Source organism: Ambystoma mexicanum, chromosome 6p, assembly GCF_040938575.1.
Source record: "Ambystoma mexicanum isolate Mex_15411 chromosome 6p, UKY_AmexF1_1, whole genome shotgun sequence".
Lineage (NCBI taxonomy): Eukaryota > Metazoa > Chordata > Amphibia > Caudata > Ambystomatidae > Ambystoma > Ambystoma mexicanum.
This window is the reverse complement of record NC_090935.1, coordinates 1,189,362,497-1,189,389,832: the sequence shown is the minus strand read 5'-3', so window position 1 is coordinate 1,189,389,832 and position 27,336 is coordinate 1,189,362,497. Positions and strand designations below refer to the sequence as shown.

At 43.9% G+C, this 27,336-nt stretch overlaps 1 protein-coding gene across 1 annotated transcript in view; it reads right to left on the bottom strand.

The window, feature by feature from the left end:
* RORB (RAR related orphan receptor B) overlaps nucleotides 1-20,311 on the bottom strand; it is a 534,900-nt gene extending 514,589 nt beyond the window's left edge. Inside the window, exon 1 of the mRNA XM_069625827.1 lies at nucleotides 20,048-20,311. Coding sequence (XP_069481928.1) covers nucleotides 20,048-20,054 — 7 coding nt within the window. The 5' untranslated portion in view covers nucleotides 20,055-20,311. The remainder of the gene's footprint in view (nucleotides 1-20,047) is intronic.
* Nucleotides 20,312-27,336: the final 7,025 nt, after the last annotated feature.

The window sequence follows — 27,336 nt, the reverse complement described above, 5'->3', positions numbered from 1 at the left end:
TTATCCAGCTCCCCATCCTGGCTAACTTGTGCCAGTCTTAAAAATAATAAAAGGACTACTATCCTTCCCAACCATAAAAATGATTAAAGGACTACTTATCTTCCCTTTCTTAACACTGCTCTCTTATTTTTTAATTATTTGTAAAGGAAATGTGGCTTACTTGTGACACAGTTTCCTTTTATAAACAGTTATTAGCACCAGGGTTGAAAACCTTGAATGCTAATAGCAATAACTCCAACCTTCAAGGGTGAAGAGGCCTGGTGACGGCCATGAGACCTCCCAGAGGCCCTTGCTTTTCTCAGTCCTATCTTAGACTGCACCATCAGGCTGTTCCTGGCCTTTTCCACCTACCAAGATGGGAATTATCACTATAATTGTATCCATTATATGTTAACAGCTGAACAGTTTTAAAATTCAAATAAGCATCTTAAACACAATGGGCCTCCTTACAAGTATGGTTTAGAAGGACAAAACGGATGGTAACGGAATTAGTGTGGGGTGTAAACAAAGGCCCCTGAACCAACAGAACTGAAGAGCCATGTGAAAAAGTCCTACCTGTCATTACCAAAGGATTAGCAGCATTTTAATTCACAAAGGCAGAGGAAATTCAAAGGTCCCTTGCTCATGAACAACATGATTTTTAAACACTGACACCAAAACGGTTTTGCATGTGTGTTTGCAGTTTACATCAAGACAAGAGAAAAATGTTCCCCTGCCAACATAAAAATGTGAGGGTAAAGACATGGTGCGTGTATTGCAAATTATTCATCACATGCAAAATACCGTCAACAAGGGAAAGGAAAATCTTTGTTCCATGGGTCACATGAAAATTTCATTTACGCCCAAAGCAGACCCTTTTGGCTTCTTTGTGAGCAAACTTCACAAAGAACTAATCCAATGCAAGCCTGGCTTATACATCCCCCCAGCTATTTACAACTGCAATAAAGTGTGACCTGCTAAGGGTGTCGAACACCAATTGTCTACCAGACTTGCTGACTCTTAAAGCCCAGCTAGGGGCAGGACAAATGGCACTAGCCGGTGCATCCCAGGAATGTACGAGCTGCAATCAACTTCAGAGAGACTAATAAAAAAACACTGGTCACCAGCTGGCCCAGAGTGGCAAATGGCTTGGAGGAAGCAGAGCTCCTATTAGAATTAGCCTAAAGATGTACTCTTAATTTAAAAGGTCTATTATAACTTAAACCTTTTTCTTGGCAACCACAGGTTGCACTGATGGGTTTCTGGCTGCTATTAACATGTCATGAATGTAAGAGTTGGTGAACTGGTGGGGGTAAAATTAGGTATGTAGGGAATACATGGCATGTTATTAACAATCATGCTTTTTGTAAAAATGGCAGAAAATTGCTTAACTGCCTTGCAACATGGTGCGGACTCAGATGTTGTTTTATTAACTTGCAACATGGTGCAGACTCAGATGTTGTTTTATTAAATTCCCCCTGATTAACTGAATCAGAAATTATATATTATTGCAGTTACTAGTAAATCACAAAGATTTTGACACGTAACTAGTTTTTGCCAACAATTTGATATGACAACAAATGGGGATTGCAAATGAAAGCTGCCATATGTCTTCTGCAGACTCCTAAGCCAATCCTTAGAGAGGGGGTGGATTTGGGAGTAGAGAGACGGGTAACTGTCTAATCCTATTTGTGAGAATTCTTGCAGGTTCTCCCCAAGATTGTAAACTTGATGGTGTCATCACTGCTATATAAAGTGGATGCACTATGAGGAAGGGCAAGAGCTGTTGAAACTTAACATTTGACAGCCGCAATGAATCACCAAAGGAGATTGCACATTGACAGCAGCAAGGAATCACCAAAGGAGATTACATCTGGGTGGAGCTGTCTATTGCCAGGCAGGCCTAAAAAAGTTTACTGGACTCTATGGTGAAGAGCTGGGGACCATCCTTGAGAGTGGAGTGACCTGACCCCTGCCCTGTCCTTCCAGAGGGTCCTGACATGCAGCTGGCTTTCCTGAAATTTAAACATAGGTTTTCTATGTAAGTAGAATTGAACCCTTTGCAACCAAAAGGTTGGGGGGGTCTGCTGGTCTCAAATCCTTTCCCTTTATAGCCGGTGGGGAGGAGGGCAAAACTGTGAAGACCCTATGGCTAGTTAACTAAAACATATTAATTTAATTAATTCTCCTTGGCAGAACACCACAGGTTGATTTTGTTAAATATCGAAATTAACAAAGCTAATTTCCGTGCGGTGTGTGCTGAAAACTATAGACTGTAATTTAATTTTATAATCTTATGGGTCGGCTTCCTCAACACAGTCCTTTAAGTAGAGGGGGGACTGAAATCCAAAATTCTCAAATTCTCAACTCATCCCAAATTTTGCTATCCAACTTCCCCAACACAGGCCTTAAGTGTAGTGAGTCTGAAATCCCAAATTCCCAAATCATTCACATTTTCTGTCCGACTTCCCCAACACAGACCAAAGTGGGGGGGTGTCTGAAAAACAAACTGCTTAATCACCCTATGTTTATTTTAAAGTGAAAGCGTGGGTGAAATAAATAATAATTGCCATATGCATTTGCACAAATTTGTAAAATTAAACTGCTATTCCTTTAAGCATGCAGGAAAATTGAAATTGCACAGCATTGCATACGTAATTGTTTGTGTTTATTGATTAGTTTAATTATTTCTTGAAGTGAGATTTGTAGGAAGTAAAGAATTGTGATTTGTGTTCTTTTCAATCCACTTGTGTGACTTATTTATGTTGAGAGAAGTTTTCTGTGTTGTGCCACGGAAAAAAGTGGTATTGATATTTTAGTGCAATTTACTTAACATCTAATTCCAATAAACAAAAATATATTTCTTGTACACCAGCCTGGTTCTTGGCTCATTGGTATCTCGGGAGGGATACAAGGGGTATTAGATGAATTGGAGATAGGGCTGAATCAAAGAACTGGCATTAACCATGTATTTGGTGACTCTTAGCTTGGGGAGGGAAGGAACTCCCTTGTTGAGGGTGGCCTCTCAATAAACCATTACATTAGTGCCAATAATCTCACACCCTCATACTACTAGTTTGGCACTGGAGTGGAGGATTTACATCCAGCATCATGCTAGAGGTAAATTCTCGAACTCTCTGCTGAAAAATCAGGAAAATCAGTGGAATTACCTCTGCAGAATTACTACTGTGGTAATTAGACCAAAAAAGCCCCATGGAGGCCCATGTACTCATAGAAAATGGGGAATTGCACGTCCCATTTAATATGGCAGTAATTCCACCCAGACCAAGTGGCGGTAACGGTAACTCGTTGGGCAGTATTCCAGCGGATTCACCACCAGAATACCACCCAACTCGTACTGAGGCCCCATATCATTGTGTCTGCCATGTTAACTTCATATCCATAACGCATGGGCAGCCTTCCACCCCTATCTTTATTCTAGTGTTGTGCGATATACCGGTTTTGTAAAACGACACACAAGGTCACTGCAATACGTAAGGAATTGTAAACTGGAAACTGCCTGTAGCATTATTTTATTTGAATTTTTGTTCAGCGCTGGGCCTGCCATTAGGATATCGGAGTGCCTTAAAAGGTTTAAAAGGTCAAATTGTGGGAGTCAGCCCTACAGATAAGGGCTGTATCTGCCATTTTTACACCTGAAAAATAAATAAATAATAAAAAATAGGAAACAGACACATAGGAGCGTGTGCCCCTGCTTTCACCCAAGCAGATCCATGGATGTGTTTGGGTCAGTAGTTCATGTAGTACCACAGGAAGTATCAAAGGAAGAAATGACCATAATTATGGAAGAGGCCAAATGTATCTTTAAAAATGCATGAATAGCTGTGCAAAAAAGTAGTTTTCACAAAAACATGTCTGTTCTACATTTGAACATATTTTTACTTGTTTATAAAATACTGCCATTGGGAACAGGACTCGTGTTTTTACTCCCTAAAAAAATCATTTTACTCCCAACTTTCAAAAGTCGTAAAATACTCCCACTTCAAAATCCTATCTGGAGCACTGGTGGGAGTCGAAACAGAAGTTACACAATTCTATCAATACAAGGTAGGAAGATTAGGATAGACAGGTAAAGGCAGGGGAGGTGCAGAGGCTGAATAAGGTGTGGGGAAATAACTACGTTTGAGCCTTTTTTGGAAGGTGGCGATGGAGGGTGTGGTGTGTGGGTGACGTGGTAGGGTATTCCATGCTCTGGGTGGCCACTGGGTGAATGCTTGTTTTTGTGTGCATGCATGTTTGCAGAGTGGAAGTTGATGAAAGTGTGGTACAAATGGAGGCAGTTAGCTTGGGAAAGCGCATGCCTCCTCCTTCACCAGCCATCTATAGGGTCCCTCCAGACTTTTCTCATTGAAGTCGATATTTGTTGGCGTTTTTGCTGTCTTTCTGCCTTATGAAATTTCCCATTCAGGGGTTGTGCTCACGGCGCACGTGTGAACTTCGGTCTGCATCCACAACAGCTGTGCATGGTGAGTCCTCGTTAAGCGTGTGTGGGCAGCGGGCCTGCACGTTGGGCTCGACCGGCAGGCGGGCAAACAGGGAACAGCCATTGTTCATTTCCTAAGATCCTCACAGGGCAGGCATGGGTCGCAGTTCAATGTGAAAACACGTATGTTCTGGAAAGTCCTCATTAGGCAAGGCGGTAATGTCTCCGAAATAATTAGTTCATCTGACAGGCAGCCACCGCTACTTGACCTTTACTCCGACATGAACGCGGGCCTCCCATATGGGATATCCTAGTGGAGATCACTTTGCATTGTGGCACAGTGCGCTGATGGGGCCTTATTTGTATTTAATTTACCCTTCTGTTCACAGCTGTAGACTACGCCTACTGATCTTCTTTCTGGGGAACTAGTACTGGCAGAAATAAGTGTGAGGCACACAATGCGCATTTAGCCAGTAGGATGCTGTTGTAAGTTCTTTGTCGTGTTAATGGAAGCATTGCAGGCCCTGTTAATATATCTGCATATCCCTTGTATATATTGTTGTGGTATAGACGAGTCAATTTTTATTTCTGCAGTCAATCATGGAGAGGGGCCTTAATAGAAATTACTGCACTGCATCAGGCCCACAGGTAAACCGGGCAGCCACAATAGTTGAATATTTTCAAGATGTTAGGGAAGACTGCTATTAAACTCGCTCAATGCGCTTTACAGAACAAAAAGCTCATCAGAAAAGGAACTCTTGTCGGTTATCCTTCACTCGCTGCCATGATAAATTGCCTCTAGCCTCACCGCTAGCTGACAAGTTCAGACGGCCCATTTCCCACAGTCGGCGAAAGCCACGTCTGCGCCATTGTCTGCGCCTGTTTCCCCCCATCAGAATCCCACGTAGCGACGCCATTGTTAGTTATTTACACGACTGTTGTGCTTTGCGTGATTTGCCACAAATGCCGTTAAAACACCTGTGGTGTCCCTCATTAAGCGCTTAATGGGCAGGGTTATGGGTTCAGGGGGCAGCCTGTTGGGCTGTGGCGGGGGCTGCGGAGGGCGCCCCCTCTCCTCTCTGGAGCCGCGCGGAGGCTCATCTCTATTCATCAGATGATTAGTTCAATCAATATTTATTCCTGTGTGTTTCCTTTGTCTTTAGCTACAAAGCAGAAAGCCTTCGGTTTCACAGCGCAGCCTGGTCTGTGATGAACACGTTGGCCAACGTGACTGTGGCCCATTGATTTATTAGGCTGCCTGGGACTCTTTCTTTTAATTCCATCCAGTTTCAAAATCAAGAACGAAATATCTTTATATGGACGGTAGTTTCTTTTCCATCCTCCCGGCCCTGCTTAAAGGGGAAGCAACATGGTTGAGGAACTAGGCTTTTGTCCATATGCTTTCTTTTTCTGGATGGTCTTCAAAATGAGGGGGTGGCTGAGTGCTTATGTGTGGTGCACTGAGGCTTCTGAGAGTGAAAAGGGGGGGTCTCAGTGAAGGAAATATGATGGATGTGTGAAGTAATGAATGAGAGAGAGAGATGCCTCCATTGAAGAAACATTCCAGTAGACAAAATGATATCCAAACAGCTAAATATAATTTAACTTGTGATTCTTAAACAGGTAAACACAATGATTTGTGAATAACTAAACAGCAATGATTCAGTGGTCCCAAAGCACACAAATAGCAGTGAGTGGAAGAGCAGTGCCACTGTTGAGTCTTCATGTGAAATAGAATTAAAGAAAAAGGAGCATGCACCCAGGTCCACACACTGGCACTGGTCATATAAAAGGAATGCCTCCAAGGAAAATGGAGACCTGGCAACATGATTCGCGACAGTATTTTGCCCTCTGATGTGACCACTTTCACAATGAATATTTCCCATCGCCTCCTAAGAGGGCGACAATGCTATATCCTCCCTTCACCAAACACACACCTGCCCCACCAGTCCCCGCTAATACTGTATGACAGGGCCCCAACAAATGCAGCAGAAACAGAGTGTGAGATCAGCAAGAGGGTCTTCTTGCACACATTCTCCTCTATGTGGGAAACTTTGCAGCCGGTCTACTCTCCCAAGAACCCCCATTCACTGCCAATGCTTCTGACCGAAAACAAGCAGATACACAAAATGGCGTCCATGTTTTTTTTTCAAATCAATGTCTTCGCTGAGGATGAGGCAGACATTATCATGGTCACGGCAAACTGATAACAATATCTTATATTTGACAGTCTTCAAGTCAGTGTTGGTTGCTTTACCATTATTTGTCTTTACACGGGTGGGCGTTAAAAAAAAAAAACATGGTTTTCTCTGCAGCACTTGGCATTGGATAAATAAAGCAGGGCACACATACAAGACTTGTTTTTATGCAACACAGTTAAATAATAATGTGGGATTGGAATACCAACATAGACCGTAATCCGCATACGTTGTTAGGGCGCTACATTACAAAGCAATTGGTCTTCTAGTTAAGCTGCGCCTTTGTTTTGGGGCCCAGAGTCATAGAAGTTTTTGCACGGTTCAAAGTGACTTTGCACAGCTGAAAAGCGACTTTGCACTGCTGACAGAAACCCTGTTTCATAGAACTGTGCAAAGTGCATTTTTGCAGTGCAAAGTTAGTGCAAAGTCATTTTGCACTGCAAAATTATTATCATTATTATTATTATTATTATTATCAAACATGACTTTGTACTGACTTTGCACTCTTCCATGAATCAGGGTTACTGTGTCGGCAGTGCAGAGTCACTTTTCAGCAGTGCAAAGTCACTTTGAACCTTGCAAAAAAAATTCCATGAATTGGGCCCTTAATGGCTTACCCCATGTGACAGTTCCTGTTAGTTGCCATGGGTCCAGTGAACAGACATGCCACGCACATGCCCAGTGAACGCCAGCCATCCGCAGGGCACAAGTGATTTCTCCTATAGTGGCAGGCCTAACTTTCCCAGAGGCAGGTACCATAACCGAGGGGGCCTATCGAAACGAAAGCCGATGCTTCACAAACATACGTGGTGGCTTCAGCATCAAGGCCTGCAACAGTGCTTTCTTATTTACAGAACAATACGAATATATGCACCCACTAGCACGAGACGATGCGGATCACTTGAAAAGTAAAGGGGCCAGAGCATAAGCACATTTGACACAGAATATGGGCGTGTGGTTAGTGTTTCCAAATAATAATGAGCATATGGATAGATGCATACATCACATATTAATCACACCCCATACAGCACCAATATAAATCTGATTCTATATGGTACCCATGATGTACTACATATATTAATACACATCCTAAACATAGATAATCCATTTAATAACAATAGAAATGTCTGTATATTAGAAACACACACATTTATAAATACATAGCTATAATAGAATTTCACATTTTTAGAGACATAGAGTGCAAGCTTAATTTTTCATCTTCATATATTCGGAACAATATACGTGTCAACCTTAGGAACGGATTAAGAGTGACAATCTTTTCTGATGCCCCACGCTGCTACTTTCAACGCCAATATGGTGTCAGAAATGTGTTCTTGCAGTGGTGCATAAGGGCTGGTCTGACTGCTGCTCGGACGTTCAGAAATTACTTGAAAAACTTCAAAGAAAATTCTGAAAAGTGAGTATTGACTCAAAAGGCTAGCTTGCATCCATAACATGATATATACATGTACAGAACCAATCCCAATGAGTTGACATGCTCTTTGTGGTGATTGCTCTTATCACGGATTTGGTGAGGCCAAAGAACCTCTTTGTTCTTGATACTAGTTATTACCACTGTATGTACCACTGAAGCAGCATCTCTTTCATCACAGGTTGTAAACACATACTTATATTCAGTGAATTTCTTAAATCTCAATGGCAGTCAGTGCCGCTTTTAACAATAACCTCTCAGAGAGACTTTGAAGATGCATCCGTCTCCCTGGAACTTGGCAATCACATCAAAAAAGTGAGTGCCAAAATTATAATAGGACGGCATATTGGCGTCATATAAAAATAGACCCCTGAAGTGGAAAATCTAGTCTTGGCATGATGGGAGTTGTTAGCCAAGACTTTGCTGATCACTTTTATTGCTGGCATCTTTAAGGAATCGGTCAGCTTCCACTCAATTTTAGTTTTGCTTTTTGTTTCTCTTTCTCTTATTCTTTTATTGAGAATTCAGCAAAGATTCGCAGTCCTGTGCCCAGTTCAAAGATCATCTTGATTTTAAGTAAGTGGAAAATCTAGTTTTGGCATAATGGGAGTTGTTAGCCAAGACTTTGCTGATCACTTTTATTGCTGACATCTTTAAGTAATCGGTCAGCTTCCACTCAATTTTAGTTTTGCTTTTTGTTTCTCTTTCTCTTATTCTTTTATTGAGAATTCAGCAAAGATTCGCAGTCCTGTGCCCAGTTCAAAGATCATCTTGATTTTAAGTAAGTGGAAAATCTAGTCTTGGCATAATGGGAGTTGTTAGCCAAGACTTTGCTGATCACTTTTATTGCTGACATCTTTAAGTAATCGGTCAGCTTCTACTCAATTTTAGTTTTGCTTTTTGTTTCTCTTTCTCTTATTCTTTTATTTGGAATTCAGCAAAGATTCACGGTCCTGTGCCCAGTTCAAAGATCATCTTGATTTTAAGTAAAATGCACTTTCACCTTTAACCGTGTAATAAACATAAAGGCCTCTGCATTAATCAGGCCTTGGGCTACAATGATAACACAAAGTTTTTGTTGCAAAATGGAGGGCCGTAGGGATGTGCTGTGTAAGGCAGCCGGGTGAAGTCTAGCTGTCTCGTTTAAAGGTTCAATTAGATGCTCATCCTCACAATAGATTCATACTTATTGTTGCCAATGGTGACAGCTTCCAAAAGGCACTAGAATTGTCTTTATAATGGAAATTGATCCTCATTCCATAAAACATGATCAGAACATTTTGGAAGAGAGGGATGATTATGGGATGCCAGAGAAGGCAAGAGAGGCCTTGGTGAGCCTGGTTCTTTCCGTCACACACCATTAAGAGCCAGGCTTCACCAAAAAGAGATTTTGGATGGTGTCAGGAATAATGTATGAAACATATGTGTTGACCAGACTTGCTTTTAGAGGGTGGGCATGAGGGAATGTGGAGCAGCTAGCTTATGCCACAGTCTTGTAGCATGGAAATCCGGCCATGGAATGGAATATTAGAATTGAGCTAGCAGAAAAGTCAATCAAAACAGATGCCATTATCACATCAACTGTGGTGGAAAGGAGTAGACAAACATAAGCACGGGGTTAGTTAAGTACACTTGGAGTCAGGAATTGTACCAATAAAGTTTGCGGTTTTCTCTATCAATTGCCAGTTTTATGCCACATCTTTGAAAATGCTGGTAGTCCAATTCACTTTCACAGCAAGATTTTTTACTTTAGCTACACATGTTTTTGAGGACTGGAGAATGTGTGGCAGGACAGAAATGTTCAACTCCAAGCTATAGAGTGACTGTCTGCAAACCCGAATTTAAAGTGTGACAGAGCCTGTTGGATGGAATTCTCCGGAAATTGGTGGTCTGGGAACCCGAGATTGGTAGCTGTCCTGTCCAAACTCCCAAGTAGAGAGGGAGTCAAATACATTTCCACCTTTAGACATGCACCACCTCTACCCAGGTGCTGGAGATGTTCTGTCAATGTGCTGAGCCCATGGCATTGTGGAGGGTCCAAGATGGCAGAAAAGCAAATGCTTTTGTGAGGGGATTTTACATTTTGAAATTACATCCTGAAAAAAGAAACAAAGTCAGAGAAGACCTTTTTTTTTCTTCTACACAACAACATACTACATGCTTGACCCAAGCCCTTGAAACCTACCTGGGGTATTGCCTGGAGCTTGCTCCCACTGAAGTAACCAGAGCTCTGCAAAGGAGAAACAAGGTAGCATGCGGAAGGGGATAAACCCCTTATCACATGCCTAATAGGCCCTGTCCCAGCCTGGCCTGGACTGTGGCCCCTGGCCAATGGAAACATCAGAAGGGATACTTAAATAGTCTTCTGAAACCCAATTGTCATGACCACTATTCACTTTAAATGGGCCTCAATGTACAGATTTACCACAAGGCCCAACTCTGTGAAAAGCTGGGAAGAGATGATGTGGGAGCTTGGGTACTTTGTTTTAAGCCTTTGTTTTTTCTTCCACTTGAATCTATCCAGTGACTTACTCACAAACTGTCTCACTTACTTCTGAAAACTGAGAACATTGGCCAGTATCTGGGCACGCCAGGAAGGCTCACTTTACAGGTCCACCTTTCGAAAGTCTTAGGCTTGACTGGTGTCGAGGCTCTGCTATAGTTTGGCATTTAAAAGAATTTCTGGCCAGCTGTGCCTGAACCACTTATGGGAGGTGCCTCGTGCAAATGGCTGCAGCTTAACCCCCTCAAGTGTTTCCACCCATGTGGCTCATTCCAGGAGAAGGTGGTCCATTTTCTTTTCCTGTGTGATCAATGTAGATTTCTTAGGCCAACATTTTCAAACCCTTTTTGATTGAAGCAGGTATTACCCAGCTCCAATATGCATTTGTTTGGTCCCAATCCCTTGCCATCTCCACGGTGGTGTACACCATCTCGCCCTTTACTTGAAAGGCACGAAGAGTGTGCCATCACCTTCTGGGTGGTCAGGGCAAGCATCAGGATGTAGAGTACTAAACAGGTGTTATCACATTTGCCGTGATTCCTTCTTTCTGCAACAAGCTGATTCATTAAATACCACTTGCCAATTTTGTGTATATATATTTTTTAAACAATGTTTACAAAAGAACATTCTTTATTTCTTTTTTTACATGTTAGTAATAGCATGGAAATGGAGCTGAACAAATAAAACCGAATTGACCCACTGACTGAAAGCTAAGGCCACATGCTTTTTATTTTATATTTCCAATCAAGTGCCCTGCTCAATCCATTGTTGGATTGGGATATTTTGTGTTCAGTCCACTGGGTGAAAGATCTAGTGTTATGTCACATGCAGGCAAAAAGGTTACCAAACGGAAAAGGTCTACATGATGGTCGAATACAGCTTCTTCTATAATTTCTAAGTAAAATATTCCGTATATTTTGCTGCGGCTGAAGTAATTTGTGATTAGATTATGAAATGACTGCACAAATAAGATGAACATATTTCCATGGTACTCCTCTAACGTACTTGCATGCTGAAAGCACAGTGCATATTTGCACATAGTACATATAAAAAAACAAGGCAGATGGAACAATTGGTCAGAAAACTTCTCTAGACACCACAGATATTCTCTATAATTCTCCTGACTGGAGACTTTGTACAAAGCAAAGTTGTCACACAGTGTTAATATACTTCGACCCGTGGGCATGAAATTCAATTAATAAAGCAATATTAGCACTGTTTTGGATTTAATGATCGTGGGAGAATACATACTTTTAATGAAAAGTAGACATGGCTTCCCTACATTGGCCTTCCCTATTCTCAATAACTTTAAGAGCATATGACTTCAAGCGTATCTGCTATACATTCGCCATGCCGTCAAGAGTTAGAAGAAGTCCTTCTTATGGTTTCATTCACTAGTACTACCACACAATCTTGCTGTGTATGTGGCTTCCATGACCCCACGATCATGACCTACAACAGAAAATCAAGTACTTCTTCGTCAGGGCTCCTTAGTAAGTTACCGAAGTTTTGATAATTTGATAAAACACACACATTTGCTAATCACTTGTTCAATTAAATGGACACTACCCTACGGTATGTGAGACATGAATTATTAGGTCTATTGTGTGCCTGATGCACTGTGGTACATAGTGCAACACATGTTGTAAACAGTTTCTGATTAATTGCTGAGTGGTGTGACAAACCTTGTTTAGTGATGGTGGTGGCTGTTGGTTGCTAACCAAGAGTTGTAGTCTTCATTCTTAGGGTTGTCAGCATTTAAGAATTGCTGAAGAAATTACTCTTAATTTGTTATCAACAATACTGATTTTAATGTGGTCACAAACATGGATCACATGTCTAGCAAAATATGCTGGATGATGGGGAAACAAAAGCTGATGCGCGTTTCGACCATAGTCTTTATCAAGGCAGACAATTGATAGTAGTCCTTAATGGAAGTGGAGCACCTGGAGAGACACCCAAGTGGGTGCTGGTGGTGTGCTGGATAGCCAATCAGAGAGTAGCAACAAGACGTTCAGTGGTGTGGTGTTCCAACCTAATCAGCTTCTGATTAATACCACATTATTCAATTCACAGTCTCTTAGAAAAATTATTATTTATGAAGGTAAAAGGGGATGCTCAGGGGCAACGCATTTTTCTTGGAAGCAAGACAACGCAGCACAGCAAAGGTGTGAATCCCGATCCCACGCTTACAAACCAATCTCTGGTATTAAGCGCGTTGTAAAGAACAATCATAATTATTATTAGGCTTTTTATTGAGCATGAACCTAGCGTCGGGAAGAAAATTGACCACACCACTTTGAGTACCAAGCGGACAAAGGTGTATAATTTCTATGGCTGCCAAGGAATCACCTTATTTCGGGAGTTAAAAAATGGTATTAGAAATAATCAAGTGGGTCTTACTGGATGTGAATTGGTACAAACTTGCATGGTGTGCTTTACTGAGGCTAATCAGTGGTAAAGGAAAGCAGATACAGCGTGCCGCTTGTGAGGAATCACCAATCAAATGGCTTCTACCATAGAGCCCCTTGTCTCCCATTGTTTTGTGGCAAGTAGATAGCACAACGGCGTAGTCCAGTGTTTAATGCAGCAGGCCCTCGGAAAGGGATTTCCAGTTCAAGTCCAATTTCCTGTCGTTGTGTGATGTTGGGCAGACGCAGTTTTATGGCACTATCAACAGAACTCCCTTCTTTTTAAGGGATTCAAATCAGGGATTTAAAAAGCTGGTAAATAGTGCATTTTTAAATCTAAAAGTAATACAGATGTCCACACTTATTTGGGTGCTATTCTCAACTTCAAGAGCCTTGCTTGTGTCAATGTAAATTGATGACTAATTGTCTATGAATTCACTGTAACAATCTTGAGCCACTAAATAAGTTGGGATAGTGTGTCTCAGTGTACCTTTACTGCTGGGTATGAGTCTTCATTTTCTCCCAATAAACCGACCATGATGCCACACTCACACCACATGTTGATAAAACCAGTGTCATTACTTGATCATCAACTAGTGACAGTAGGTTCCCGGCCACTCTCTAAGACAGTGCGTCAAATCGTAGTGTCGCACATGGCTAGTACCAACGGATGTGACAGGAATTCTGCAGCTTTCAGACTTGCTTACATATTTTTAATATCCACCATGTTGTCACTAAATTAATATGTTCAAAGCACAATGCAGTTGCAATCTTTGGCCTTAGATGCACTGAACATTGTAAATGTGTGATGCATGATCTATTGATAACAAAAAAACAAAAGAGGTGATGGCTGGAAGGTTTCGAATTAATCTGAACCTCTGGCATTGCTCTGGGCAACCCTCCAGACCATCGTTCTTCACCTGCCAAGTCATTACAAAAGGGGAAAGACCATATGCAAATCAGGTTTGTTCCCAACCCAAAAGTGGCTGTCCAGCCCAAACTGCTTGGTCACATCCCTTGTGCACGAGATCACAAGCATCCCCAAATACGCTTCAGCCTGGTTGCACCTCATCAGTGAGGAGTAGCTTGGATCTTTTTGATAAAACTGTATTGAGAAAAACTGTAGGTAAAACGTTACTTTATATGGCATTAGGGCTAGTGCTCAGTAGATAGATCCACTTGCTGTAAAAGGGCATGTCTCTCATTTGAAATTGAAGGCTACACGATCATAACGACAACAAATGTTTACTTTGTTTGCAGGTGATGTCATATAACATCTTGCAATGAAACAGATAGCCGTTCAATTTTGCAAATGATTACTGTTCCACAATATGACAGGCCTTTGTTGGTCAAGGCAGTATTGGTGCAGGCGGCGTGAGAACGGGAAATGGTGCCGCTAAGGCGTGTGCGGTCTAGCAGACGATGACTCAACCCAAAGGCTGCTTCATCCACTGTAAACTATATTACCATTCAATATATTGTAGATATGTGGAAAAACCCCATTGTGAAATTGCAAAGAGAAAGAAATATCAAAATTCTGAAAATAATGGGAAGTAGGCCCCCATCAAACTTCTCAAATAATAACAGAAGAGGATCTTTTAAGCTAATCTACTTAGAGATTGAGTGGACGGCACCAATATTTGAAGGAGGGGCGACCATGAGTAATTAGGTAACCAGCATGAATATGCGCAAATGTAAAGAGATGGCGGTCGCCAGTGAGAATGCGGGAGGGGGAGCCAAATGAAAAAAACAACGGAAGAGGAACGGGAAGGGAAAGCATTATGGGGGCTCCGCAGAAGATAATGGACCCTATTTTCTCTTTTGTACAAATTGTACAGAGCTCCACAAGAAAAAGCTACATGGGGTTTTATGTCCGGACGAATTAAGGCAAGACAAAGAAGCGGTTTAATTTGTGTTAGATGACAGGGAACCCCCATTATCCTGTTGTCTGGGATACACTGCCACGCAAGCTTTGGATGCCAGGGATACAATATTTCATGATTTACAATACAGTTGTAATGTACTACTTGAGCGAGTTCCGTATTGGGTTATTTATATTATTTAGTTAAATATATGTATTTTACACTTTTCTACCGTGTGAACCAAAATCCTAAAGGAGCAGTGTAGTGCAGGACAACAGCTAAGAATAATATACATACATGTTCCATTTCTTTGCCTGCGTACATACTTTTCTTATGTTTCTTATTTTTTAAGATATTGCTTTTACAATGTGAGAATAATGATGCGCAAATGTAATCGGAATATGAGAACGAAATTAACGAAATGCTGGAAGCACAGCGCTGCGGCCCTATTTTTTTCACCTACTTTACAATATAAAATGCATGCATATTACAGCACACATCTAATCATACACTGACACCATGTCCCTTTATGAACAACACCACACTCTTACACAATAGAAGAATGCTGTCACTCCCGGAATTTGGACACCCATCCTACAACCTTTAAAAACGTCACTCAACATTCATGCTGCGTCACGTTGGCTCAACAATAGCCGCCATAGGCTGCTATAGCCCCGCTGCATCAGCGCCATCGACAAATAGTCTCACAACATCTGGAGACAAGAGTGAGTCGAATGACAGTCTGCGTCTATTTCCTGATCATTACTGTCACTATCCTAAGAGTAATTGCATCATGGCGACTCTATGAAATTACAAGAATGGCAGACAGACTCCTACAACAGAGCGCTCTAGGCTGGCATATCATTAAGAGGTCACTATGAAATGACTAGAAGGACAGATTCCCACGACAGAGAGTGCAAGGCTGCCATAATATTGGGAGGTGACTATGACACGGCTAGAATGACAGATTATTACGACAGAGAGTACAAGGCTGGCATAATATTTGGGTGGTGACTCTATGAAAGAACAAGAATGGCGGATAGACTCCTGCGACTGAGAGCTCCAGGCTGGCGTAATATTAGGGGAGTGGCTCGGCTGCAACACCATTTTTGCTATTACTGTAACGAAGCGTAAAGAGATCACTTGTGACACCTTTGTCTCTGGGGGGAAGGGGAGGCTATAAATCATGAAGCAAGGAGCCTTTTCATTGGATTACTTTCCTTTTCCACAAACATTACCCTCACTTGAGTGCCCCCATCGCAAAGATATTGTATAGGAAGATGGGCAAAATATTGTGGCGATGGCTCACCATGCATTATAGCAAAACTCCAAGGTGATCCTAAAGTAAGCCCTTCAGTCACCCAACATTGATGAGTGGAGAGAATGTCCACTCCAGAGTAAACGTTCGGCAAGGCTGCCCGTGAGCTTCCTTGGTAATTTCACTAATTAAATCCTATTGAAACAAATCGGGATTAGCACGTCTTTGGAACGATTACCTGCTATAAGGCATAACAAATAACAGGACTGAGTCTCAGACCCGGGGTGTCACCTTTTGCACTGACTGTGCCACCCAGGGACTGGCTTCTACCACTGGAGAAGAGGGGAGTCACTAAAGGAGAGACGAGGCATGTCAGCTCTAGTCGGGTTGAGGCTGATCTGGTCTCCATTATTTGAAAACAGAATCTAAATTGCAGAGCATAGAATCAGAGGCACGGATTTCTGATGTGGAAACCTCTGATAGCCTGTTGGCTCAACAACAGAAAACTACACAGGCTCAATCACTCAGAGCTCCCTAAATCATTCACGCATTCAGGTGCTCACCTAGACACCCACTCAGATACTCCCTTATTTATAAACACAAGACTTCAGTCGCTCACTCTGCCAGTCGCTCATGCACATGGCCAGCAAGGTACCCACCCGTACAGGTGCTCACCTTATGCAATTGCCTGCATCATCTTCAACTTACTGTTAATTTCAAGCCACTTCTATCTCACTCCCCAACACATCCTGCTTGCCAGTGACCAGCATACTGCGGAGATGAATGAATGTTCTTACAGCTGGCGAGCGGAACTGATCTAGAGCAACGCCATAGGAGTACTTTAAGGCGTATGTTCGACCCTTATGGTCAGTGACCTTTCTGAACACTTTGGAAACTTCTATGGTGCTCTCTCACGTGTTTCTAAACAAAAATGGGTTTCTACTAATTGAAAGAGAATTTGTTCAAAGCAACGGTCCACTGTTGACTTCTTGTTTCTGGGGCGGTGGTGGGGTTCAAGGGTGCAGAGGGGAGCTAAAACGCAGCTAATCTTTACATTACCATCTTTATACGTAAACAACTACTGAATTGGACAGAAGAAAAGATAGGTTCACCGATGCACTCTTTTTTTAATCGAATCTAACTACGCGACGCCCCGTGGCTTGTGTCTTCCCTGAACCTAATGTACTCTTGAGTCAGAAAAAAATGTAAGTGTCCTTGCTAAAGCAGGGAGGGTATAAAAAGGGTAGACCTGCATGCAACAAAGTAGTAAGTTGACAGACCATTTTGGGAAAATGTTAGCAAAATCGTTTGGGAGTTGCATGGCCCAATACATTGCAGAAAAGAGGGTCCAGTGCCACATGAAAGGATGGCACAGAAGACCTGCCACAGATAAACACTACCATGGACTCTGCATGACTGACTTCCACAGGGGCCTGGGGTGGGCTGTGGGTATTCACTTTCCCCCCTCCATATTTCCATCTAGGGTATCGCGCTGAAGGCCTGGGACGGGCGGCCCGCTAATGAACACGAGTCTCTGTGTTGCACAGTGCAATCCATTAAGGAAACAATATATTCACTCTCCTGTTACATTACACTGTGTGCTGCCTCTGCCCCCCCCTCCACGCTCAATGCCCCCCCACACCCCTCGCTATCGCTCATGAGATTTTGGAGAGGATCACTTCAGCTTTGATAGCCGAGTAGCACTCATGAGTGATGCTGTGCAACACAGAATAAAGGGAACAATAAAATCGGGGTATCATATGTTGTTTTCTTCACTACAATATTTATAACTCAATGTGTTAAAGGGAAAAAAAATCCCAGCTGCTGGCCCCGGATCAAGCTGCAGCTTGAATCTCAGCTCAAAGCCTTTGATACAATCCACATGATTGAACACAGCGGAGGGGGGGGACACGAGAGAGCGCGAGAGAGGCGCGAGCAGGGAGAGAGAGACGCGGCGAGAAAGGGAAGGAGAACTCGGGGACACAGAGAGAGAGAGAGAGAGAGAGAGCGAGAGAGAGAGAGAGAGAGAGAGGAGAAGCAGGGCACCAACTTCCAGAGGAGAAGGCAAGAAGACTGCTAAAGTCGCACACACTCCAGGGCGGAGTTGTAATGACGAGGCAGAGCGGGGACTCGGGGAGGAAGCAGACGATGGTGGAAGTGAAACTGACTAACTAAAGACTCAGGTGGGACATGAGCCGCTGCAGAGTGCGAAGATGCAGGAGGGAAGGGGAAGCGACCTTTCCCCGGCCTTCAAATTCATAACCGCCGGGGATGCTTCTCCCTTGCCACTCCTGCATGCAAAACTTGCAGTGAGGCGGGGGAAAGGTGTGAAAGGGGGCCGCTGACAGCTCCAGCTTTCGGGATACCGCAGGAAAAAGGCCAGCGCCAGACCCACTGGAACCTCAGAACCCCTCGCCCACCACTCCAAACGATACCCGCCCAGGAGAGAGAGAGGCAAGCGAGGAGCGGGGGTGTTCATCGGGCGAGGATAGCCTGCGCTGCATGAAACGCTTGCATGATAGCTCACGAGCAGGGGAGGTGTGTGCGCCAGTGTGAAAGAGGATATGGCACAGTGGAAGGGATGGGCCGCAAGAGGAGTAAGCACGCACGGCGAGTGGTAGCCAACCGAGCCACAATGCAGAACTCTGAGCCCGGGGGAAACGAACCTTTAGAGTGCACGCTGCATCTCATCATACAGCATTGTAGAGACCGCTTTTGCGGCACACGCCAATCTTGGTGTAGTTAATTCTGAACGTGGTGTGGTACAAATTACGAACCATACAAATACAGAGCCGTGCATGTGATCGCTGTGCTTGTATGATCACCACGGTCAGCGTTTCCTTAAGACACGGACTTGTTGTCTGTCATTCCAAAGGCTGCGCCTGATAATTAATGATGGGTGACCCGTCTACACCAACGATTCGACTTCGTTTAAAGTTTCCAGGCTGTAAAGAACGAGTGCTGTTTGGAGATGGAGCAGGTATGGGGCTGGTTCAGCGTACGAGGTTGGCTATCGCGACAGGTGTTGCGTGCCCCCTATGGGTCCACCCCACTCCATACCCAACACTTCCAGTGCTCTGCTGCCACGCTTCTGCCAGGGGGTGGGGGCAGACACGCTCCTGTCTAGGGGCATTTGCTGTCAGGTCCAGGGGCACCTCTTTAACTTTACCCATGCTACCCAAAGACTCCAAGTAGCTCCTCTGGCGCCAGGTCGGTTGTCTCGTTTATTGCCCCCCACACCTCCCACAACCCACCAGCCTTGCCCATCACCAAGCAGCCGACCAGAACCCCACACGACCCCCTCTCCCTCTCGGCCAGGGCGAGGACCAGCCATGCCAGCCAAAAAAGAACTTGTCCATAATTGAAAGGGAGCAAGCAGTGCGATTTACGGGGCACCCACCGTCCCTGTCGCAGCCGAGTACCCATCCTGCGAGGGAGCCCATGTCACGAGCGGGCAAGCCATGGCCTCGATAGAACATTGTGGGGTGCACATACAAAACGTCGCCACCACCCAGAAGCACTTTGGTGGGCGCATTTAATGTATGAATGAAGATTCGACTCTGTGCTCAATGTGAACCCCATTATATAGGTTTGATGTTGCTGCTAAGTGCCTAGTGGGGGAACATGTATCGCGGAACTGTTGCGGGCGCACGGTAAAGCAATGCCCCGCTGCACACACACATATAAACGCACGCGTGCGCACTCATATTCGCACTTAAATAGCCCATAAAGTGCAGACATGGGGACTTGACCGCCTTATAACTTTCCCCCCACTTACAATAAAACACCGGCAAGTGATAAAGCAAAGATACCTAACCCATCCCTTTTAATGTAACCCAATCGAGAAGGCATACAGTACGCCTGTTAAAAGTGAACAGACTGAAGTGGTAGTTGTGTGGAGGGCGCAGCACCCGTGTCGGTGCCAGTGCGCCCGTGCACAGGTGCAGTCCGGCGCCTTACCTCGCATGGTGCTGCTGAAGCTGCCGCCGGTGCCGCTGCTGGGGGTAGCTCCTCGCTCGGCGCAGTCATGAAGATGCCAGCCTGGGCAGAGAGCAGAGAAATCCTCCTCGATCAGAAGACCGGTGTTGTATGATATCCAGCGCCCCCATGCCAGTCTGCTGGACTAGTGTTCGGCAATCTTCGGAGCCACGCCTACGCAGTAGCCCGCCCTCGGAGCTACCAGGTGGGCGTGGGTCCGAAGATTAGCGAACCCCAGGTCCCGTTCTCCGTCATGGAAGCCGGATAACGCCTTCCTCCTGTTAGAGTGCGGGACCTGGTGTTCGGCAATCTTCGGAAACACCCAATGGAAATACGCGGGTGCGGTTTAGTCTGCCCCTGCCATCGCTCCCTGCATCTCTGGCACGTGGAGCAGAATATAACACAAGACTGAAGATCCGCAGCAAGCAATTCAGAGGGCCAGTGTTCTTCAAGAAATTTAAAACATATATATTGTCTCATCTTAGAGTGCAAGGCTCCATCACTCCCTGGACCTCTGACAAGGGGAGCAGGATATCTTACCACCGAATATCCACAACAAGCATTTCAGAGGGGCAATCAGTGTGTCATCAAGTTATTTATAAAAAAAGGATATCATACGACTGACTATTCAGAACGAGCATTTCTATGGGGAACTCAGTGTGTTATCAAATTATTTGTAAAAAAAAACAAAAAAAAACGAAATGTTATCCCATTATTGAGTGCACTGCTGGGATTCTAACCCACGCCCCACGTTGTGAATACATACACTTAGCCACAGGAATATCATAATTATAATTATTCTTTTATGACACACTTAATACCGGAAACCAGTTTGTAAGTGTGAGACTTGGATTTGAACCTGTATTGCTATGCATTGTCTTGCTTCCAAAACAAACGCATTGCCCCTTTGCTATCCTCCATACTATATTTATTTTATTTATTTATTTTTAATTTTTATAATATTGCACTAAATTGTCTCATATTGGCAATCTGCTCTAGAGGATTTGTTTTGTTAAACATCCTTGACATAAAAGGTGTGCACCTTTTATACTTAGCAATGTTCTGGTAAACAAGGTTCTGTTGGCAAATGCGTATTTGTCCTGTCACTTTCCTCAGCTGGAAAAGACAAATTGAATGAAATGTGCACATTTCGCCATAGCATTTGTTCACTTCCTGTGATGTCACTTCCCATTGCATACGCAACACCCCCCCCACCCACTATATTTTAGGACTTGAGCCCTGCATGCAGTTCATACAGTATATTTGGAGCACACATAGTGCCACATAAAAATGCCTGCATTATTCTTCTGTCTTGTCAGTGTGCTTCTTTCTGCACCAACATGTGATTTTCATGCAAGCATATAAGTGTATTCCTATGGAATCCGCCCCAATTTTGATCAAGGCCAGGTGGATTAAGTAGGAATACATTAGCAAACCCCACCTGCGAAGTGTATTTGCAGGCAGTGTTTTCCTTTTTCCTAAAATGGAGAGGAAAATACAAGAGTAAAAGTCACTCATTCCTTCCCCCCTCCCCCTTGTGAATGTTGAGAATTGCAAGCAGGGGACATAACATAACATAACATAAGTTCTAACATTAGTGGTACCATGCATGCAATTTACATTTAATGTAAAATAATCCTGGCCGCCTATCCCCCCACACTTTGCACCTTGGGGCACAATCTTCACTGTGTTATGTTATTAAGTATTTCGACTATCACCACTGTAGTGATCTCTCTGTGCCAGATATTGTCAGCAAAATGACGTATTCCGCCCCCCCCCACGGGTAAAACCAGATACATGTATATGCAAGCCCTAGCGCCTCACTTGACAACCCCATACATTTTGATTGTGGAGATGCAAGATATCATGGCTTCAACACACACCCATTGTTTTTAACACCACACCTCTCTGTCTCTGGTTTATTCACAATAAAACAAGAGGTCACCCTGTTTTATATTTACTCTGGACCCCGAAACAAATATAAATGTACAATCTAGTCCCTCCCTGCACACCCAAATAACTTTTGTTGTGGGGATGCAAGATATCATGGCCTGAACACACCCATGGCAATTCACCCCCGCTCCACCTCTCTGGTTAATTTACAGAAAAGCAAGTGGTCATTCTGATTTGTATTTGCTTAGGTCCCAACCAATGTATAAGCACCATATATCCCCACTCTGGATACTCTAATACCCTTTGGTTGTGGCGATGCAATGTATTATGGTTCGCACACACTCATGGTAATTCGGGTCCCCTCTGTCTCTGGGATTAATTTGCAGTAAGCAAATGGTCATCCTGTTTTATATTTACTCCAGTCCCAACCAATGTATATGCACTATCTATCAGCTTCCTACTGCACTCCCCAATTAATTTTTGATTGTGTGGATGCAACAGATCATGCCCTGAGCACACTCATGGTAATTTTCACCCCTTCTCTATCTGGGGTTAATTCGCAGCACGGCAAGTGGTTATCCTTTTTTATATTTGTTCAGATCCCAACCTGTGTATAGGCACCATCTAGACCCTCCTTGGACACCCCTATATGTTTTGATTGTGTGGGTGCACAATATCATGGTCTGAACACATCCATGGTAATTCATATCCCATACCTCCATGGGGTTAATTCACACTAACACAAGTGGTCACTCTGTCTTATATTTACTCTGGTCCACCCAACCGATGTAAATGCACCACATAGCCCATCACTGCAAATCCCTATACCTTTTGGTTGTTAGGATGCAAGATATCACCCCCTGTTTCTGTGTGGGTAATTCACACTAACATAAGTGGTCACCCTGTTTTATATTTACTCAGGTCCCAACCGATGTATAGGCACAATCTAGCCTGTCCCTGGACATCCCCATCCCTTTTGATTGTGGGGGGCAAGATATCATGGCCTGAGCACACTCATGGTAATTTGCATCCCTTCTCTATCTGGCGTTAATTCACAGCAAGCAAAGTTGTCATCCTGTTTTATAATTACTCTGGTCCCAACCGATATATGTGCACCTTAGTGTCCCTCCCTGTGTTCCCCTATGCCTTTTGATTGCGAGGGTGCAAGATATCATGGCCCCAGCACACACATGGTAGTTCACATGCCCTGCCTCTCTGGGTGTAATTCGCAATAACACAAGTGGTAATCCTGTTTTATATTTACTCTAGTTCCCCCTGAGTAAATAAGCACCATCTAGCAACTCCCTTGACACCCCCATAGCTTTATTGCGGGAAGGCAAGCTATCATGGCCTGAACACACCCATGGTCATTTGCATTCCCTTCCACTCTGGGGTAATTCGCACTAATACAAGCGTTCATCCTGTTTTATATTTACTTTGGTCCCAACCGGTGTATAGGCATCATCTAGCCCCTCACTGGACACCCCCATACCATTTGATTGTGGGGTTGCAAGCTATCATGACCTAAACATGCCCATGGTAATTCACACCCCTTGACTCTCTGTGGGTAATTCGCACTAACATGGTGACCAGACTTCCAAAATAAAAATAAAAACGCAATGGGCCATAGACATAGAAGTATGACTTCAGTTTTAGCAGACATAAACACAAAAGATGGACCAACATAAATAGGATTCCACTGAAACTGTAGTCCTACTTCTATATCGTTTGCCCATTCTGACACAAAATATGGCTTTGTGTCAGGCACAGCACTCTTATTTGCGGAGAGAGGCCAGGGAGTAAGGGGAGGAAATGGGGTGTAAAAAGTAAGCAGAGAGAGCATCGCCGGGCACGATTTAGGGATTTGTATATCAGTTCCTGGCAAAAAATGGGATGGTAGCCACCCATCTCTCAAATCCCAGGACATGATTTTAAAACTAAAAAATATGTTGGGATGCTGGGAACAAAGTGAAAATAATGGCGTAGTCTCAGCAAAACCGAGGCGTCTGGTCATCCTACACTAACATAAGTGCTCATCTTGTTTTATATTTACTTTGGTCCCAACTGATGTATAGGCAGCATGTAGCCTCTCACTGGACATACATACCTTTTGATTGTGGGCAGGCAACATATCATGGCCTGAAAGCACCTATGGCTATTTGCATCACCTGCCTCCCTGGGGTTAATTCACACGAGCTGTTCTCAACCTATGTACATGCACCACCTAACCCCTGCCTGGACATCCCATGACCCCTAGACCTTTTAATTACAGGGATTGTCAGATATCAATGTCTGAACACACCCATGGTAATTTGCATCCCTGACTCCCTGGGGGTAATTGGCTGGAACTCAGAGTGGTCCTCCTGTTTTATATTTACCCTGGTCCTCACAACTGATGTGTATGAACCATGTACCCCCTTTTGCACTCGCTGATGCCTTTTGGTTGTGAGGATATAAAATATCAAGGCCAGAACACAACCATGGTAATTTGCACCCCTTTTCTCTGGGTGTATTTCACACTAACAAAAGTGGTCATCCTGTTTTATATTTACTCTGGTCCCAACTGATGTGCAGGTCTCATCTAGCCCTACCCTGAACACTCCCTCATCTTTTGATTGTGGAGATAAAAGATATCATGGTCTGAATGCACCCATGGTAAATGCAACCGCCTGTAGAGTTTTAAAATGTTCAAGATTTATGAGGTGTGGAAGGCACTTGTGGTAGGTCAGACATAGGAGACGGATACAAAGACAAGGTGCAACACCTTTTTATTCTTAAACATAAAGCAGGAAAGCCTAACCTAGTGCATACATCTAAGATGGTTTCCGTAAGCCAAAAAAAATAATAAACCAGTATGGAAGTCCCAAATCAACATCAGTCCTCAGTATTACAACCTAGTCTAACCTAACTCCAACATTCTTCTCTAGAAAGAATGAGTTCCAAGCTATTGCTTAGATGAGGTTTACTTCACCCAGGGAGATGGCAGGTTCACTGACCTTTCCCCTAAAGTTCCATGCAGTGTCTGGTTTCTCAGAACACATACAAAATGACACACAGTTCCAAAGAAAATTGTCTTTCAAACCTTCTTTTGCAATGGAAACAGGAATCTTGCCTGTTCCTTCTCCTGTGTTCAGCCTCCAGGAAGAGAAAATGTAGAGGGAACCCTCAACGCTCACACCAGAAAAATTACAACCCGCTAGGGAAAAAGGCCCAGCACATCTCTTGAATGGAGAACTAAGTTTTATTTCCACAAAATAGAAGTGCTCCAGAAAAGTACTCTGATGCCACAGAACGTTCTGGCAAAATTAGCATGAGCAACATTTTATGAAGGCACACAGCGTCATCAGTGATGTAAATTACATAACGTACAAATCCAAATGGCTGGTTGGTGCGATCCTAAACATAGGCTACCTGCTCCATAGGGAATGCCAGGCGATTGTTCCCAGACCCTTCTGTCGTCTTTTTGCATGTGGCCTCCTCCTTGTGCATCATCAGACAAGAAACTAAATTTAATTGGTTATTAGGCAAAGAAAAACGATGCAGGCTCTATCTCTAACCTGATGTGCACCTGGTACTGCAAACAAGGGCTAAGAGGATACTTCTAGGCTAACACTAACTCGATTCCAGGCAAGTTGGCACCCATCCAAAGCTCCCCACCCTCATTTTTAGATATGTTATTTTACCCATACTAGCACCTCAGAGCACAAATCACGTGACCTCTGGTGAAGGCAACTGGTCCCTGCTTTCTGATTTTTCATGATCGATTGGGGGTCTAACAGTTTTAAGGTTAGTGGTCTGGGACTGACTGGTACCTTGGAGTGCTGGGTGTCTTGGGACTGGGGATTTCTGGTGCTATTACTTAGAGCTGGGACAGGGAAGGTCAGAGGCTCACACCCTCTTTCTCGTGGGATCGCTTTTCGCAGAGAAATCACAACCCAATCGTGGCCTTGTAGGGTGCATTCCTCCTGGGATACGAAATGTTGGCAACATGAAACAATGAAGGGTCTATGAATCTCTGCAGCTCTGGCCTTTCTCACCGGTGCCCAAGCTACATCCTATTCATGCATGCATGCACTTATTTCTATGTATGTGGCTTGGGCCTGTGGCCCTGGCTGCAGCGTGAGGTTAGGCCTCGATTCCAATATTGCTGGTACTATGCAAGATGGCAATTGGTTCTCCTTGTTCGCTAGATCAAATAAACATCCCCATCCTCCTGGCACTATGGCCGTTGCCACCACCCCTCTACCCCATGTCCCCTCCCTGAGTCCCTACTACACACTTCCAGCCCTCCGCCTCATCCAAAAGTGCTGAGGGGGCCTGGGACAATCGTCCTTTCTTCCCAACATTCCCCCTTTTCGTTAATGCTACATTAACAAGCTCCCATGTGAGCCCCTCACCCTTCTCACCCCTTCTTTCCCTTTCCAATCTTTCAGCTTCCAAATATGGAGGTGACCCTTCCTTTTGTACCCATGCCTTACATACAGACCGTAAACCTTTCCCTGCCGTTGCATATTGCTCAGGCATACATGTCATATATATACATTCTCCATCCACTGCTAAATCTACCCAGTGTTCTGTGTAGTTCTCAGGGTCAGTTGGCGAAACTGTGGTGGTACCCGGGTGGGGTAAAGATGTTGGCCTATTGCAACCATGCGTGACTTGTTTGGGTCATCAGTCTGAACTGCGCTGTCTTTTGTCCCATGAGGTGCCTCCTGTACCCCAATTGAAAGCATCAACATGGCGCTGCTAGACACTGTTTTGGCACAGCAACGAAAGTCACAGTGGGCAGGTGCAGAATAGTACCAATATGAACACGATCACAGGAACCAACATGTTCACGATAGCCCTAATCTAGGATGGTGCCCTAGAAAAAAGGTTGTCAAATCAATCAGTCTCTTGAATGCCAGCTTCTGTTTGCATATGAGTGCAGATAATTTACAGGGACCCTATTATGTTGGTAAGGGACCCACTTTCTGCATCATTAGGAGGTGGGTAGGTGTCACATGAATCACCAATCTTCTTTCAGACCCCTCACTCCATGGCCATGAGGAGGTCCAACATGTAACGATTCTGCAACATCATCAGCCAGATTGCATACATTTCCATCTTGATCACATTGAGTTCCTGTTCAGTGTCATTGGCCAGCGGGATCACAACCCACAGCACAATTTGTAGCCATTTGGCATCTGCACTCCTGGTAACAGTAATGAGGGAAGCATTTTCCTTCTTTGATGTAGAGTCAATATTGATCTATTATTTCTTTTAGTAATTGTGAGGAATCTTGCGATAGATAATTCGATCTTCTCCTCCGCAATCTTTCCTTTTTTTTCTCCTTATCTGGCATGTTGCGAAATATAGACTTCTGCATTAGCACTGTG